The sequence below is a fragment of the Camelina sativa genome, chromosome 12 (assembly GCF_030686135.1).
Source record: "Camelina sativa cultivar CO46 ecotype springtype chromosome 12, ASM3068613v1".
Taxonomy (NCBI): Eukaryota; Viridiplantae; Streptophyta; class Magnoliopsida; order Brassicales; family Brassicaceae; genus Camelina; species Camelina sativa.
Window position 1 is genome coordinate 9,978,243 of NC_141891.1, and position 18,436 is coordinate 9,996,678.

At 36.7% G+C, this 18,436-nt stretch overlaps 2 protein-coding genes and 1 pseudogene across 6 annotated transcripts; all 3 read left to right on the top strand.

Moving 5' to 3' along the window:
- The first annotated feature begins 11,661 nt into the window (after positions 1 to 11,661).
- LOC104731211 (uncharacterized) lies at positions 11,662 to 13,616 on the top strand. Of its 4 annotated transcripts, none has more exons than XM_087479869.1 (5): positions 11,662 to 12,068; positions 12,379 to 12,459; positions 12,575 to 12,678; positions 13,179 to 13,247; positions 13,408 to 13,616. In XM_087479869.1, exons 1-4 carry the CDS (start codon positions 11,758 to 11,760, stop codon positions 13,232 to 13,234), a joined length of 552 nt encoding a protein of 183 aa, XP_087335995.1. In that variant the 5' UTR covers positions 11,662 to 11,757; the 3' UTR covers positions 13,235 to 13,247; positions 13,408 to 13,616. The 4 variants fall into 4 exon arrangements, with proteins under 4 accessions (XP_087335995.1, XP_087335996.1, XP_010448827.1 ...); XM_010450523.3 differs by having other exon boundaries at positions 11,740 to 12,068; positions 12,541 to 12,678; XM_087479870.1 differs by lacking the exon at positions 12,575 to 12,678 and having other exon boundaries at positions 11,667 to 12,068.
- A 566-nt stretch (positions 13,617 to 14,182) lies between these two features.
- Positions 14,183 to 16,540, top strand: LOC104731209 (protein ALTERED PHOSPHATE STARVATION RESPONSE 1-like). The gene has a single exon (XM_010450521.2). The coding sequence runs from the start codon at positions 14,186 to 14,188 to the stop codon at positions 16,403 to 16,405; it is 2,220 nt and encodes a 739-aa protein (XP_010448823.1). The 5' UTR covers positions 14,183 to 14,185; the 3' UTR covers positions 16,406 to 16,540.
- On the top strand, positions 16,525 to 18,396 carry LOC109127874 (sec-independent protein translocase protein TATB, chloroplastic-like; annotated as a pseudogene). Its single transcript, XR_002034430.2, has 6 exons — positions 16,525 to 16,660; positions 16,749 to 16,878; positions 17,244 to 17,307; positions 17,402 to 17,550; positions 17,746 to 17,939; positions 18,027 to 18,396. The product of XR_002034430.2 is annotated as a sec-independent protein translocase protein TATB, chloroplastic-like (transcript).
- The last annotated feature ends 40 nt before the right edge of the window (positions 18,397 to 18,436 follow it).

Consider the following 18,436-nt stretch of genomic DNA (forward strand, 5'->3'; position numbering starts at 1 on the left):
GGTGGGGGAGAGGAGCATTTTTGGTGCAGATTTTGTTCAGGAGACCTCGGAGAAGATTCGGGTTTTGAGACTGAACATGAAGGAGGCTCAGGATCGGCAGAAGAGCTATGCTGATAGGAGGAGAAAGGATCTTGAGTTTCAGGTTGGTGATAGAGTGTACCTCAAGATGGCCATGTTGCGGGGTCCGAACAGGTCATTGACAGAGACTAAGTTGAGTCCGAGGTACATGGGTCCGTTCAGAGTGGTTGAGCGGGTGGGACCAGTGGCATATAGGCTGGAGTTGCCTGAGGTTATGCGTGCGTTCCACAAGGTATTTCATGTGTCGATGCTGAGGAAGTGTCTTCACGAGGGTGATCAGTTGTTGGCTAAGATTCATGAGGATCTTCAGCCTAACATGACTTTAGAGGCGAGACCATTGAGGGTGCTCGAGAGGAGAGTCAAGGAACTTCGGAAGAAGAAGATTCCTTTGATGAGAGTCATGTGGGACTGTGACGGAGTAGAGGAGCAGACTTGGGAGCCCGAGGCGAGGATGAAGGCAAGGTTTAAGAAGTGGTTTGAGAAGCAGACCGCGACTTGAGTTGTCTAGCCGGGTCCGAGTTGTAGTCCGTGGCTGGAGCGGGTATGGAGTATTCCAGCCCATCTCTCTTGATTTTTGGTCGCTTAGGGGTGGTTGGTTGTGCGACTAAGTATCAAGATGAGGTGGTGCTCGGGATGCGGGTTGTTGGCTCCGGTTGTTGTATTTTTTTTTGCTTTTTCTGTTGTATTTTCGTTGAGATTGTAACGATTATGACATTTTTTGAGATTAATAAGATGAGTATTTTTCTTTGTGTTTGACTGTTGTCGTCATGGGAAAAGAGAAATAGTTCAGGTTCTATTTTTGGAAGTTTCCATAAATAGAAAGTTTCCACAAAAGGAAAGTTTCCAGAATTAGAAAGTTTTCTAGAAAGGAAAGTTTTGTGGAAAGGATGATGTAGATCTAGCCGGGAGATACTCGTTGGCATCAGTATTTGTTTTGCTCAAGGCCGTGTGGGCCCAACTCACGTGATACCGATAGCTCGATGGACTTTGTGGCCAGAGAGTGGGAGTGGTATGTTGCTTCGGATGACGATCCGAGAGCGCGCTTGAGGGTGACGACCCAAGAGCGGGATATGTGGGGCTCCCTGGATACCGTAGCTGTGAGCCGAGGCTCGGCAGTGAGCTGGTATGTCTCGAGGGTTGCGACCCGAGAGCGGGGGGAGTGTGTGTGAGTGACTTCCTGGATGCCGTAGCTTAAGGCGGTTGGCCTGATAGCGAGCCGGCATGATTCGTTGGTTGCGACCACGAACGGGGGAAGCACTGAGTTGTGAGCAAATAGTGTTATGATGCGAGTATATTGGCTAGAGGGAGACCTCGAGGGTCAGTCGGAGGTGTGCGGGCTGTTGCGACAGTGGCACGGGAAACCTTGGCTGACGGTGTTGGTCCGGTCTAGGGACGTGCGGGCCGTGTTGACGGTGGCATGGAGGTCCTTGGAGGATGGACGGTATTGCGGGATTCGGGGACGAATCCTTATTGGTGGGGGAGAATTGTAACATCCGTGAACCAAAATCCCGGTTTAGGTTCTGCGTCGGTCGATGCAAGTTGTGCATCGGTCGATGCAAGGTTGTTCCTGTGCGTTTTTGACTTAAGTCAAACGCTGCGTTTTGGATTAGGGAAAAACCCTTAAGTCGACTTTTTGTTCCATTCGTGTTGTTTGGCCGTTTTTGAGAGAAAACGAAAGAGAGGAAAAGTTCTTGAGAGTTTCTGGAGATTTCTTGGAGTTTTGGTGCGTTCCTGTAGAGATCTATAGCTGGGATCGTTGTAGGAGCTTCCTAGAGGCTTGTTCTTGCTTGTTTATTGTTCAGATTCGTCTTGGCACAGGTAAGTGCATGACCATGGCTAATCTAAGCTAGAGGAACCTTTAACTTGCCTGTTTGGTGTTGTTAGATGTGTTAGATCGTAGTTAAGGACGTTAGGAAGCTTTCTTGTGGCTTGGGAATGAGTTTCTGTGGTTGTAGGAACGAGATCCGGCGAGAAGCTTCGGGGAATTCACGGTGCTCGACGTTGCGTCGATTGATGCATTGCTTGCGTCGGTCGATGCAAGTGCGAGGACGGCGCGACAAACTTTAGGGTTTTCGTGTTGCGTCGAGCATGCGTCGGTCGATGCAGACTGGGTATTGGTCGATGCAAGTTGCACTTGCATTGGTCGATGCAGCTTCTGCGTCGATCGATGCTTCCTCAGTTGGCATCGGTCGATGCATGTTGGCATCGGTCGATGCTGAGTCCTGGTTCGTTGATCGTTGTGTGTTGATTGTGGTGTGTGGTTATTGGTTACTCTATTGCTTGTGTGTATAGCCCAGTAGATGGGAGGATTGCCTTACTGAGTGTTTATAAAATACTCATGCATTGCAATATGTGTTTGTGGTGCAGGTAAAGGCAAAGTGTGATCGTGGAATCAAGGCGATGAGGAAGGGATGTTCTAGAAGCTTGATTGATTGCGGTCTAGCTATTGTTACGTTGCTAGATTAAGTCAACGGAACATTGTAGGATGTTAGTTGTTGGCTATTTCTTTATTTGGATTATGGTATTGGTTATTGTTTTGGATTGTTGGAATTTTATTGGTTTAATGGAAGTTGCTATTTGATTATCCGCGGTTGTTGATTGTTGATAGGATGTTAGTGGGTATGGGACCACTAGTAAATTAATGTATTAAAAAAAAAAAAAACGGGAAGGGTTGTTTCAATCAGTAAAATGATTAGGGATAGTTTCAAAATTAAGAGATATAAAAGCTGTTGATTTTACATTTAAATAGTTGACATTAGTGGTCTAGTGGTACCGAATGCACCAGCTAACTTAAGAGGTAAAGGGTTCAAATCTCCTCTAAAACAAATATTTGCTCTTTTTGCACAATTAACTCGTTTTCGTTGTAGTCAAACAAGTCGTCTATATACACTATAACGCTTCCCCAATGAAAGATGCATATATAACTATAAACACATAATAATCAAATCTCTAGCCGAGATACTCACCATGGCATTAGACGCCATCGCCTCGATATAAGCCTCACGTTCAGCAAGTTCTTTCTCCAACGGGACTTGGCATCGGGCGGTCTTCAGGTGCCGGAACAAAGTCACCATTCCAAGGTGATCCTCAACGGCCGGAGAGTCGTGGGAATGGGAGAACCTCCAATGGAACGGGCAGTTCGAGGACCCATTCCCGGAGGGGGCTTGGTCCTCAGCGGGTGCGTCGGATTGTTGCTACCAAATGTCAACATTTAAAAAAATTACTCATAACTAGAGAATATCCCGTACTTTAAGCACATGTCAACCTTTAAAAAAAATTATAATAGAATAATAAAAGTTATTGTTATATATTTTTTTTAAAAATTATTTGTTTGAGATAATATTTATTTTTAATTTTTCTGTAAATCTATATATTTTTGAATACTAATTATTTTAGAATGTTATAGTATTTTATTTTTGACGTATATTACAGTTTTATATTGTTTGTTTGTTGTATTTGCATCATTATTTTGTAAAATATGAAGTAGTGATTTTAATATTATAATTATGAACAAATAAAATTTATTAATTTATCAGCTATATAAATTTATTTTTACCAACCCGCCAATGTGAAAATTATAACACACATTTTATTTTCATAGATCAAGTAATATATCTTTGTATTTAAAAATTCAAATCACAACATATGCAAATTCAAATCATAACATATGCAGAAAAAAATCTGCATTTTATTAATCCCTGGGCTTTCGGCCAAACCCGAACAAACCGACCCGAGTAAACCGAAACATTCGGTTTTCGGGACCGAGATTGAAGAATGCGGAGAACCGATCGACAAAATTAATTTGCGGATTCGGTTTCGGGTAATTTTGGTTCGGGAGATCAATTCCGATCGGTTTTACTAAACCAAGATATATATACATTTCTCATTAACCCTAAACCTAATAATCATTTCATCCCCGAGAGAAAAACACTCTAACCCTAAGACGACTGCGAAGGCGATTCTCCGAGAAACCCAAACTCCGTCTCACTCTTCTCTCGTTTTCTTAATCTCTTCATCTGTTATTCTTCTTCGTCTTTTACAAGCAGATAAGCGTTTGAAGATTTCCGAAATCGAAAGATTTGGTGAACCCTAATCCCCAAATCGAGAAGGTAAACTCTTATTCCTTTCCATCTTTGTTCTTATAATTGAAATGGTTTTAAATCCTTGGATTTCTGTTAATTTGTAGTACCCAAATCTCGTTAATGTCAGATTTCAATAAAAACCCTAACCCTAATTTTTTCAAATCGATTTATTTTTCAAAATTTGTTATAGTTTATTATAGATTCATCTTTTGGATTGTTAAATTTAGTCATAATTTTGTTAATCTGGGATTTAAACACAAACTAAACTAGGGTTTCTGTTAATCGATTGTTTTGAGTAGCTAGTGGCCGAGTATACTTTTTTTTATGGTTTACTTATTTGAACTTCTCTAATGCTAAGAGTTTGTGATGCTTTGTAGATGGATGCTCATGACCCAAACAACCCTAACGTCGAGAAAGATGCTGAAGAACCTGTTATCATTGAGGGTGGGACTACTGAGGCTGGGAAGAAAAGGACTGCCGACTCTGCTCTACCACCTAAGCCAAAGAGGAAGTATCCTAAAAGGGCTGAGGTATGGCAACACTTCATTCAGAGGAATGAGGATGATAAGATTAGTTTCTGTAAGTATTGTGGGATAGAAGTAGGGTGTGATACGGTTCTAGCAGGGACTAGTTCGATGAGGGGTCACATTCGTATCTGCAAACTGTACAAGGATTTCAATGAGAGGGAGAATCAGAAGGCATTAGGTACTGATAATCAAGGGAATATGAGGGTCATTAGGTATGATCCTCAGCTGTTTAGGCAATCTGTTAATGAATTGGTTGTGGTGAATGAGTTGCCATTATCGTTTGTTGAATCTGAAGGGTGGAAGCGGTTTTGTTTCAACATGCTGCCATTATATCAGACTTTCTCTAGAAAGACCTGTTCTAAGGACATTGCTGGGAGGTATCTGCAAGAGAAATCAGAGCTTAAACACTTGTTTAGTGTTGAGAAACAAAGAGTCTCTCTAACCACTGATATATGGGTTTCGCAAACCACCTCTGTCAACTACATGGTTGTGACTGCTCACTGGATTGATGAGAATTGGGCAATGCAGAAAAGGATATTTAGCTTCAAGGTAGTGACAGATCACAAAGGAGAGACAATTGCAGGACATCTTCTTGATTGCTTAGAGGATTGGGGGATTGAGAAAGTCTTCACAGTTACAGTTGATAATGCTAAGGGGAATGACAAGGCTCCGAAGGTTTTTAGAGAAGCGTTGATGCTGAAAGGAGGTGAAGCTTTAGTAGCCAATGGTGAATTCATGCATATGAGGTGCTGTTCTCACATCCTCAATCTAATTGTGGAAGATGGTCTGAAAAGGACAAAAGATAGCATTGTTGCTATCCGGAATGCCATCAAATATGTGAGATCCTCTTTTACAAGATTGAAGTCCTTTCAGTTGAGGTAATCATGTCTTTAATTTTTTGATTCTAATTTGTATTTAACTATTTATATTACTTTGGATTGTTTGCTTCTGATTTGGCTTTAATCAATAACAGGTGTGACACAGGAAAGGTGTGTAGAGGCAGCTTGCCTCTCGATGTGGTTACAAGGTGGAATTCAACATACCTTATGCTCACCTCAGCTTTGAAGTTGGGAGTAGCCTTTGAGAAGATGCTGAGTGAGGACAAGTTGTACGATGATTACTTCATGGAGAAAGATGAGACTAAGCAGAAACGTGTTGGACCACCAATGTTTTCTGATTGGGAAGAGGCCGAGAGGTTAGTGAAGTTTCTCAAGGTCTTTTACAAATCTACTTTGGCATTCTCTGCTTCCACATCTGTGACCTCGACTGTTGCTTACAAGGAGATTGTAAACATTGAAAGACATTTAATTACTAAGTGTGGAAACAGTGATGAGGAGGTTAGAAAGCAGGCTCGCATTATGAGGGATAAATTTGAAAAGTATTGGGATGGGTTAATGAATATGAATCCGCTAGTCATTGTTGGTAGTGTCTTTGATCCCAGGAATAAGATGTAGTTTGCTAGTCTATGCTTTGAACAACTTTACGGTAAGGATACAATAGAGAGTAGGAAGCTTACTAAATTAGTCACAGATGTGATGAAAAAACTGTATGAGGAATACAGTTCCAGACTTAGCAGACCTGTTGAGGTTGAGCAACCAGAAGCATCACAGGCAGCAAATACTATGGCTGCCTTATCTGATGATGATGATGAGGATGGCTGTGTGGGGATAAAGACTTTATACAACTACATGATTAGCACTAGGAGACAAGTAGATGGCTGCAGAGAGTTGGATATCTACTTAACTGAGAAAACAGATGTTAGAGTGGAGACTGCTTTGGGTTTCCCTTACGATGTCCTCTCGTGGTGGAAGTGTAACACCCAGAAGTTCCCTATCTTATCTGCAATGGCTAAGGATGTTCTAGCTATCCAAGTCTCCTCTGTCGCTTCAGAATCAGTGTTTAGTACTAGTGGCCGAGTCTTGGATTCATATAGGAGTTCTTTAACTCCTTATATGGTTGAAGTACTGATTCTCACTCAACAATGGCTGAGGTGATCACTTTAACCCTTTGCTTCTGATTTGTATTTATATTACATTGGTTTGTTTACTTCTGATTTCTCTTTACTATTCTACAGGTGTTCGTACAAAGCAGAAGCTGAAGTTGCTTCCATGATGCAGATGTTGGATGATGTTGCATTCTTTGAATCCCTTGGTTAGTATAAGTGTATAACCAATTTGTTTAATCTTGTTTATAAACAATTCTGTTTACTTATGAACATTGTTTTTCTTGTATAGATTCTCGGAATGCACAGAATGATACTCAGTGACTCTTGCTTGCCTTGGTATAAGTTATGTATTATTTACATTTATGTTTTCTAAAAACTAGTTAGATTATTGAATGTCGGAATTGGATTACTTATTGTGTTTCTCTGTTTTTGATGTTTACAGGTAGTAATATAATTAGGAAGCTGCTCTTTTGTACTTTTTGATGTGGAGTAGCAGCATTAACATAACTCCGGAATATGAAAGTGGTAGCTGCTCTCTTTTGTGGTTTTTTGATACGGATTAGCAGCATGCACCATGCACCATGCAGCCTTGATATGGTATTGATTCAATAGCTTCTATCTCCTAAACAATGAGTTGGTATTGATTCAATTCTAATCAAACTGTTATTTAGGCTGAGGGCTTTTGGTCCATTCTTTTGTAAATCATGGGTGCATATATATGGGTCTGTAATGATGTGATATATACACTTATTACTTATTAGACTCAGTTTTTTTGGCTAATTCGGTGCAAAATAACCGAAGTAGTAAAGATTCGGTTTGAATCCGGAATGGAATATTTCTCAAAAAACCGATCCAATTAACCCGATTCCCGAATACACCGAACCGAATGAATTTTTGGTCTAATTCGGCAAGATTTCTCAAAACCCGAATAAGCAATAAACCGAATAAGCCGACCCGATTAAACCGAAAAAACCGAAAGCCCAGGGCTAATCATAAGTATTATATGAAAATTTCAAACAATTTGTAAAGAAAATAAAATTAGATGATAGGATAATCATAATTTGAAATTTTAACAAAATCTTTAAAATCTAGTTAATTGAAAATAATTATATTGACTACTTGGATATAAAATCTTAGTTTTTGAAATTCTGATTTGTTTATATATTTTTAAAAAAATATATTTTGTAATTTTCATCCATAATTTATTAGAGAGAGAAAATATTTTTTTTGAACTAATATTTATTTGAAATCATTGGCATGACAATATAAAATTAAAGAAGAAAATAAACTCTACTTGAAAAAAAATTTATCCGTATTTTTAAAAAATCTTAGCAGTTAATTTTTATTTTTTTATTTTGTTTTAAGTACAAACAAGTTTTGATTTGAATAGATTTATTTTAGTTTTCTAGATTAATTTATATTTGATCTGTCACTATTTTTATTTTTTAATTAATTATATTTATCTAATTAATTAATTAAGTTTTTCTAATGGCAACTAAATATAATTTTTTACAATTTTAAGGTTAGTTTCGTATTTGTACTTCTCAATTAATATAGTAGGATGTAAACTCTATAGGTTTGTGCCATTGACCTTAATTATCAATTTTGGGATCGTTTAAATTTATCATTTTTCAAGAATCAAATCTCAGTTTTGTAGAATCATTCGAAAGTAGCATTTTTAAAAAATGTTGTGATATTTTGAATAACAGTAGAATTTAAGTAAGTTTTATAAATCATTAATTGAATAACAAGAGATTGTAAATTATTTTAAATGATTTTAGAAGTTGAATAACATGATTTTAGAAGACTATTAAAAATCACCAATTGAGTAACAAATAATTTTAAAAATATTCTAAAATCTTCTAAAATACAAGTTTAATACCACTCTTTATATTTTGAACTAAATTTAGCCAAAATACTAAAACCCGCCATCTTCTCCCCATCCATCGCCTTTCATATTGGGCTTGAGTTTGCTTTTTACTAGTGAAACCCTAACAACATGTATATAATTTTTTTTTATCAATGCTTTCAGATTTAGCGTGTTTGTTTCGCACCGTCCAAGTGTTTGTTTCCGCAAAATCCTCTGCATCGTCCAAGTGTCAAAGATAGTGTGTAACCCTAACAAACCATGAAGAAAGTGATTTTTCCTTTTTGGAATGTTTGTTTTATTTAGAACCGTTCATTTCGGAATCATGTTAAACATCTTTCTTTTCTTGCAGAACCTGAGTTTAATCGACGATCATCAACGGATCCAAGGATATGTCGACAACGAGAACGCGCCTCTAACTTGTGACTTCGATGTTTCTCGTCTAATCGAGATGTTTGGAAATCAGTTCCGATCGCATAGGAACCAGTATGTTAATAACGAGAACTCGATGTATTTAGAAAACTGCAACAACGATTCAACTGTTGCAACGTTCATAAAACGCGATAACACTTCTCACCAGCAAGAAACTATGTTGGGATATATGTTCAAGCTATTTAACTATTTTCACTCAAATTGGAAAGCTACACAACCCATACTAGATTAGTATCCCCGCAACAGCATGAATTGAATTTTATTTTATACAAAAATTGTAAATATTTTTGATATATTTTTTAATATTAAACAATATCATCATATAATCTTAACCTTTTATATTTAACCAGTTCTCTGTTATAAAAATTATAAGCTTGTAATTTATTTTATCATATAACTAATTAAATTTTAAAAGGTAAATAGTAATAGAATATGTAATAAGATTTGCATCGGTTTGTAAGAAAATAATGTAAAAATAACTTTAAAATTGTGATATTATAAATAATAATTTTAAGTTGTGATATGTATTATAATGATAAAGATTTATTATGTAAATCTTACAAATAGAATGTTATATTAGCAAATATACTTTCGTTTTAATAATAGGATTCCTTAAAAATATTCATACAATTGTGTATATATCGAAAAAATATGTACTCGGTTGAAGTTTGTATAAACATAGCAGAATTCTTGGTATAATGTGTGGAAACAAATAAGCAACGTACTAAAACCTAATTGACGACCTCTTTATTAGTTTATATTGGTATTTCGTTGTTTATTTATTTATGTTATTGTTTTAGGAATATTTTCAAACAAATTTAGCATAATTTATGGGATATTGTAGTTATTAGCCTTTATTAGTTGCAGCTCAATAATTAGAATTACAGTGAAGCTAGAAAATTTATTTAATAATTATAAAAAATTAAAAAAATCCTAAAAATAAAAGAATTACAATTAATATATTTGAGAGTATATAAAACCAAAAGTAATATATTATATCACTACTTCTAATAGGAAAATTATCTATTAAATTACTAATTTCAATAGAAAAATATGTGCAATTAATAAGGAAAATATATGCAATTAATAAGGAAAATATTTACTATTTTATTACAATTATTATTTATTATAATCATATAGTAAAAAGAATTTTAGACAGAAAAGTGATTAAAGTATTAAAAGGTTTAATGTGTTAAAATTAGTGATTAACATAATATAAGAAAAATAAGAAATTAATGTAATTTTCTTAAGTTTTTTAATCCGTGAATGATTTGATAGCTTATTTAATATTATGTTGTTGTATAAACTTTGGTTTTCAAAGTTAGTAACTAATGTGATCACGACACGTGTCAATTTTAAAAATTAAAGATTTTGTGATGTGTTATACAAAAGCTTTGTTTTAACATATTTATAAAGTTTGATGTCAAAGTTACTCATTAACAAGATCGTGACACGTGTCAAATATATTAATTAGATGTTGACACATGTCAAAATTTTTATTTTTTTGTAAACGTAGTAGGACAGCTAATTATATTTACATAATTTTACATGTATATATTTTTCTAAATCAAAAAGGAAAACTAACAAAATCAATATATTTTCCATTGTATGCTAATTATATTATACATATGTTCCCAATAAAATTTGACATGTGTAAGCAAAAACGAAATTAATTAAGCATGTATATTAATCAATAAATAATGTATAAAAAAGTTAGAAAGAATACCATAAGTTATTTAACATATAAATTGTATTTATCATTGTAATACAAATTTTTATTGTAAGTAAACACACAAAACTTTGAAAGAGTAATGAACTTAAAAAGAAAAAAAAATCAATACATGATGTGTATTAGTATAGTTTTACATGTTTTATTTTAAAGATTTTACTGCATGTAGTAATATGAGAAGCTTGAAAAAAAAAAATGAGTTTGTAGGAATGAATTTTTGGTTAACTTACTGCATGTAGTAATATAGAAAAATAATATTTAGGATATTTTTGGATTTCCAAAATTTTTGTGGATATTAACTAATTTTTTACTGATTATTTTTATTATTAAATTTAAAATACTAACTGTGAGAGCTGAGATTGAACCTCTATATCCGAACTATTTTTCGAGCGGGGGTGCTTACCACCGTTTAGTTCCGAACTGGATAAAAAAGTGTAAAGCTCTTGCAAAGTGAAAGTAGAATATTATTGACTAATGAAAGTTTTTCGACCCCCTTTACAATCTCCCACCTCTCACTCTTATATGCTAAATTACAACTAATGTCATATCAATTTACCCCGTAAATCTTGCACTCTATTTAATATAATTGATTAAGGGAATCTTTGACCACTTTCCCGAGCTCCGAAGTGATTCGTGTTGCTGTTTCACTCCACTTCACTTCTCTTGGTCGGGCTTAATGGGCCGGTCCCGGTTATGGCCTTGGCCCATATTATTTGTTCGTCCTCGGACATGGCCCATACCTGAAGCAACTAATCATGGTACCAACAGTTGCCCCTAAGTCCTCTGAGCTGGTATAATTATAAAACCAAACCAAATCAAAACCATGTAGTTAAACATATTTAATTAAAACCAAAAAGTTGGATGATAAGGTGCCTGCATGCATGCATGTAAGTTATGTTTTTCTTCTGAAAACACACACAAAAACATAACTTACAACAACAAAACGAGCAAGAATGTGATTAATAATATATATAGCTGTGAGGTTGTGTCTGTGTTGACTTGGGAAAATAATAAAAGACGGTTCGAAGGCAAACCCGGTTTAAATTAAACCAGAACTTCGAAATTGGAAATTGAAATTTGGGGAAAGAACCTGAGCCATGGCGATTGCTTCAACAGCCACCGTTCTCTTCTGCTGTGCGAAACCCAGTTTCCGGCGAATTCCGATCAAGACCAGTTCATCTTCTCCTTTCACAAACTTAAACGAAAGTTGGATTCGGAGCCGCAGCTTAACCCATGACCCGATTGCGTTGTCGGGTCTTATCAGAACCGGTTTGGTGGCGGCTGCTTTCATCGCGGCGGGACCAGAGTCTAGTGCTATGGCGGCGGTGGATTCACTTCAGCTAAGCGAACCGGCTAATGCGTTGTCTTTACCCACTTGGGCAGTTCATGTTTCCAGCGTTGTCGAATGGTTCTTCTCCTTCTTCTCCTAGCTCTATTGATTTAAATTTCACCTAGACAACATTGAATCTATAGTGACACGTTAGTGTATCTTGGTGTTGTGAGTATTCATGTGCTCGCTCAGATCAAACCAGAATGAGAATCTTCTTCATCTCCATAGTGTGTTAAGACTGATCTCAAAGATCAAGACTTTGCATTTAGAAATTGAACTTTGTAATTACTTCCATAGATAAACTCATTTCAAAGCCAGATTGAGTTAAAAAATGCAGTCGTGGAGCTAACATACTAGAACTAATTCTGGTTGTTGTTTGGTACTAAAGGATCACACGGCTATGGCATTGGTGTGGAAATATGGAGAAAGAAAGGGTTATGAGTCTTGGAAAGGTCTCTCATGGGGAATGGTGAGAGCTCTAAGTTGTTTTCCTAGATGCTTTTGTATTTTGATAGCTTGCACATGTTTTTACGAAGCACGGGGACGGCAGTTCCATGACGTCTCCCGTCTCGGAAACGTTTCAGGTACGGGGACGGCGAAGAAACGGCATGGAAACGTCTCCGGGACGTTTCGCACACGGTGGGGACGGCAACAGTTTATGGGGACGGCAACGGTTCTAATAAAAAAGGTTTCTGAAACGTTTCTATTGTAAAATAGGAAATTTAACTTTTTTTCTTCTATTGTCCAAAAAAGAAAAGGAAAAATTAACCTTTTAAATATTGTCTAATTAGGGTTTACAAATATCAATGCTATATATATCTCATCTTTTTGCATTCTTACTTCACGTCGTCGTTCCTCGCAAAACTAAAACACACAAACTTCTCTGTTTTTTTTTTTTTTTTTGGTGAAGACTCTCTGTTTTTCGTTTTGGTCTCTGTTTTTCGTTTAGCTCTGCAAAAGGTATGTCTCAACTCTCAAGCTTCTTAATAATTTAATATAAGTCAAATCTTTGTTTAATCAGTGTTTATAGATCGAAACGACGAAACTTATAAACATAGTAATTGATAAACATAGTAGTTGATAAGTTACGTAACTTACGTTTATATCTTTTGTATTGTTTGCTTATATATTTCAATTTCTGAGCTCTTTTGGTTGAAGGATAGACTGTTGTTGTTCTTGATCACGTAGGTACCTTTGCTTGGTGGAGCTCTCTGCGCATGCACATGGCATTTCTTTTACAATGATGAATCTCTTGAGGTCAATAAACCTTTTTTACTCCCACTTTGCCTACAAATCTATTTCTCTTTTGTATATCAGATTATCTGGTTGGTTTTACACTGGCTAAGCTCTTGCTTAAGTGTGTTTTGTCTTCTTTACTCTCACTGAATGTTGTAATGGTGGGGGATGGATTATTTAGGTGTTGGTCGCGCTTCAGGCAGCGCTAACTGTGACTGGTAATATTCCTTTGTGCATCGCTGCCTTTCGAATCAACAAGTTGTCATCCAAGATTGAAGTCTCTGAAAAACCGTGAGGGCTAGCTAAAACACATCTTTGTGTTAGCAAAAACGTTCAAGTGAAATATCTATTGTCCCATTTTTACAGACGGGTAAAGCTGGTTCACGACAGGTAAATTCACAATATCTTTTGTCTTTGTTTTTAGATTGAATTGTTTGATTTTGTGTGTTTGTCTGATCTGAACAAGAACCTTGTGTTAATCTTAAGTGTTTGTCAGTTTGTGTATATCGGAAACTCAGATCTACTTTTACGCTTTTTTTTTGGGTTGGTGTTTGTGTTTAATTTGGTAACGGAATTGTTAGAACGTAGCTGATACCCAAAACTCGATCTAATGTTTGTTTTTTGGGTTATAAAACGAATCAAAAACCATAGTAATGTACCTCTTAAAAGCCTTATTTACGGTGAATTTTCCTTTTTTTTTCCATTTAGCTACAAATTTCCTTTTCTAAATTTTATTTATCAACACTAACAAAAAAGATAATCATCATTATTAATCGAAATTTGCTTTTTAATTAGGGTTCATCGACTCGTAACTTCTGCTTTAACTTTTTTTTTGATGTCGTCAAAAGGTACAACCTCAACTCAATCAATCCAAGAAAGATCGGTTGTTAAAGCGAGGAACTCAAATTAGGGTTTTATCCGGTTTCGAGAGAGATTCATCAAGGAAGTTTTTAAGACTAATGGGTATTGTTTTTTTTTCAAAAAAGAGATTAATGGGTATTTTTGGTTTCAAGGGAGATAATAATACTCCATTGTTGAATCTGTGTGAGGAGAGGAAGGATTTGATAAGAGCAGCGAGAGATGCTAGGTCTCACTTAGCGAAATCTCATCGTCTTTACTTTGAATCTCTTGTAGAATTCACTAGCGGTCTTAACCAGTTTGTTCATAAGGAATTGGTTGTGATTCCTTATTCGGATGATGATTCGTCAAGTAGCGATCTGGTCTGTTCTGGATCAGAATCAAACTCGGATTCTGATTCTGATTCTGATTCTGATTCTGATTGTTTTGTATGTGATCAGCCTCAAACAGCTCCGTTGAGAAACAATGACGATCAGAATCCGGGGAAAAACGTGGTTGGAGGTGGAACTTGTGGTTCAAGTAACAATGGTCAAGAGGGTATAGATAAGTCACGTGAAGAAGGTTTAGGGTCTGAGGGGGCAAAGTGCGTGAATGATCCAAATGAAGATGAGAGGAAAGGTTCGAAAAACGTTTCTTCTGCTGATGAACAGAACCCTTTCCTAGGTTATCATGATATATTTGGTTTGTACGGTTCCCCCGAGGATGAAACGCAATGTGATGTCACCGTACCGGATCAAAGAGATGATGAGGTTGAGAGTGATGTATTTAGAGAAATTAGGGAGAGAGAAGGGATTCCTGATTTGGAACCTGAAAGTGATGATAATAGTACTCTTATAAGGAAGAATCAAAAGAAGAAGAAGAAGAAGAATGCTGAAGCAAGCTCTTCGGTTGCTAGTGGAGTCGATAAGATAGATGTTGAAGCAAACACTTGTAATGGTCAAGTTTCAGGTGAGGTTGATGATACTAATGAAACTTGCGCGCATGAGACCGGAGAAACAACTCCAGAGAGTGTTACTGAAGAAGTGACAAGATCAGATGAGGAGGATGGTTCTGATGAAGCGTATGAGTCTTCTTCTTCTTCTTTTTCGGAATCATCTGGGTTGTCCTTTACTGATCTTAGGAATGTAGTAGAAAGGATCAATCGTATAAGCGAGAAAGCTAAGAGTAATAAATATGAAATCTCCGAGTTGCTTGAAGTTAGCAGAGTTGATCACCATCAACCTTTAGGATCACAGTTCAAGGGATTTGCTTCAAAGGTACTTGGTAGTTCCAAGAATTCGACTCGTGATTCACGCAGAAGAGAAGGTACTCGTTTTCGCTTTGATGATATTGCTGTTACACTCTCCATGACATTAGAGAAGCTTTATATGTGGGAAAAGAAGCTTCACGCAGAAGTTGAAGTTGAAGAAAAGCTTAGGGTTTCTTATGACGAAGCGTACAAGATTGTTCAGACTCTTGATAACAACGGAGCAGAATCGAGCGACATTGAAGCGGCCGAGGATGTGCTTAAACGCCTGTTATCCAAGATTAATGACTCGGTTAGAGCAGTTGAATCGATTTCCATGAGAATTCATAAGATAAGAGACGACGAGCTTTCGGTTCAGGTGATTGAGATCATCAACGGATTCCAAAAGATGTGGAGATTCTTGGCGAAATGTCACCACAAGCAGTTTCGAGTGATCACTAGAAGCAAGTCTTGTGTTCATATTGTTGAAAAAGGATCGAGCTCGAGGAAAGCAACGCAGAAGGTTGAAGAACAAATTAGAAGATACAGAGAATATATGAGAGGTTACATTGATGCACAAAGAGGTTTCGTTAACCTCTTGAACAGGTGGCTTAACCAAAACATCATGGAGGACGAAGATGAAACGGAGACCGAGGCTCCTATGATATTTAAGGTTTGCAGCGATTGGTTAAGAGAGATTGAGAATGTTGATGTGATTAAAGTGTTGAGTGCTGTTGAAGAAATGAGATCGAGATTTCAAGGGTTAGGGTTCAAGCAAGTAGAGGAAGAGAAACAGAGGAAGAGAACAGAGAGATTGTCTAAGGAGTTAGAGAGGAAGACGAAAGAAGTGGAGGAGATTTGGGGAAACGCGGTTGTTTCTGGTCGGACGGCAAACATGATGCTTGGACCGGAGTTGCTGTCTTTGAGAGAGAGTGTGACACAAGAAACAGAAAAGCATGGGAGAATGATAAGAGAGTTAAACGACACCCTATCGATGAGTTTGCAAGAGTGTTTGGTTCCCATCTTTGAGGGTTTGGAGGAATTTTGTTTCGCTAATTTTAAAGCATATAAGAACATTAGAATCGTTTCCACATAAACTTTATAATTGCGTCAATCATAGAGAAATAAAGATGTAAAGATAACAAAATAAAGACTTTCATATGTTGATACAAATCCAAATTATAATACAAATCCTTCGAAGCTGCCTCTATGGCCATGGCCTTTCAGATAATAGCTTCTTCTTCTTCTTCTTCTTTATCACCAACGATTACAAAATCTCTCACCTTTTCTCTTATCATTCTCTGCAATCTTGTTATAAAGCTTCTTCGAAACCTAATCATCTCTCCTCATGGTGTTCTCTACTGGGTTAATCTCGTTTCTCATCTTGTTATTACAGTTGTTCAATTTTCTGAAGTTTTTTTTTGTGTATGTGTGTGTAGAGATGAAGAGAAGATGTAATAAGAGAATGGTGATTCGTGCGTCTCTGTTTGGTGTTGGAGCACCTGAGGCTTTGGTTATTGGTGTTGTTTCTTTGTTAGTCCTTTGGTCCTAAAGGCCTTGCTGAGGTTAGTGTCTTCTTGTCTGTGGCTATTTTTTCCTTGATGATTGATTCTGGAATCGTAGCTTTTTTAGGTTTTAGAAGATTATGAATTGGTACTGTTTGATTTAGCTTATGAGAATTGGAGTAAAGATAAGGCTGTTGCTTAATTCTGTTAGAATCTCTGTGGATTGAAGTCTGTCTGAATCTTTATCAATGTTCTTAATTGGGAGCAAGTTCAATTCCACTCCTTTACTGAGAATTTGAGAAATTGAGAGTCTGAGTGTTAGAAATGAGAAGAGAAAAGAGCTCCAGGTGTCAATGTTTCTTCTGCAGATAGTCTTTAACAGTTGCTTAGAATCTTTGAAGAAGTGATTACTTGCTATGATCCGTGCAGGTAGGCTCGGAATCTTGGAAAAACTCTTGCGTACATTTCAGCCAACGATTAGAGAGTTACAGAGGTTTACTTTTTATCTCAACACTTTGAGAATAGTTTTGGTTGGTTTGTGTATGTGTCAACTATTTTTGATTGCTTACTACAAGTCTTTTTCTTAGGATGATGTTTCAAGAGATTTCAAAAGTACCCTTGAGCGTGAAATTGGTCTCGATGACATTTCATCGCCAAACGTGTAGAATGAATACTGTTCGGCCTCCTCCTCCACCTCCACCATCAGTTCCCCCTGTGACTACTGCAAGTGACCCCAGTGAGTGCCCTTTTAAGTTTACTATGCATATATGCTAACAACAGAATAGGCATTTTGATTGAGACATAATCAAAGTAGTTTTGACTCCCGTCTAGACAATTAGCTAATCTATAACAAAACTGTTATTGTTTTCCATATACATGATGGTTCTGAAGTAGTGAAGCTAAGCGAAGATGTTTTCCTTAAAATAAGCAGAGATGATGATGTTCAATCTCACCAAAAAAAAGCTTACACAACCGAGGATTATCTCAAAGATCACTGAAGAGCAACTAAAAGCTAAGTCAACCGCTGAAAGCCAAACAGAGGATAGCCAAACTCAGACTCAAGAATCGCCTACAACAACCCACACACCTGTACAAACACACCAACTGGTGAAAGCCAGCCCAATGGTTAGCCTTTCATCCGTCGGACTTAATCCATGAGTAATGAATGATCAGCAAATTAAGAACTCTCTCTCATCATCTTCCAAATTGCAGGTACAGCGAGAGAAACAACAGCTGCATAGGCAAAATTGAAAGCATCACTTGTAGTGTTAAAAGCATAAGCCTCTCTCTCTCTCTCTATATATATATATATATATATATATATATATATATTGGGAAGCTTCGGAGGGAATTTTTTTTGATCTGCCAAAAGGGAAGAAGCTATTAGCTCTCTTGACATTCTCACAAAGCAGCTTGTGTGTACGCATCTTGATGGATTGAAAATTATCAGCATCTATCTGTGTATCAGTTGTGTACCCATTAGTTTTTCTTCATAATGATAATTGAGTTTATTAGGTGAAACGTAATGAATTATTGGCTCTTTGTAATTTTCACACAGAAAATGAAAATGAAGTTCCAATGATTTATTCGCTCTTCCATATAAGATTAATTGACTCTCAAAT

Bases quoted from the DNA above. Each gene is read 5' to 3' on its own strand.
- LOC104731209 (XM_010450521.2), top strand. From the start codon at position 14,186: ATGGGTATTGTTTTTTTTTCAAAAAAGAGATTAATGGGTATTTTTGGT.
- LOC104731211 (XM_010450525.3), top strand. From the start codon at position 11,758: ATGGCGATTGCTTCAACAGCCACCGTTCTCTTCTGCTGTGCGAAACCC. The intron at 12,072-12,383 runs CTTCTCCTTCTT...ACTAAAGGATCA, and splicing joins TCCAGCGTTGTCGAATGGTT to CACGGCTATGGCATTGGTGT. The intron at 13,248-13,407 runs GTCAATAAACCT...TGGATTATTTAG, and splicing joins ACAATGATGAATCTCTTGAG to GTGTTGGTCGCGCTTCAGGC.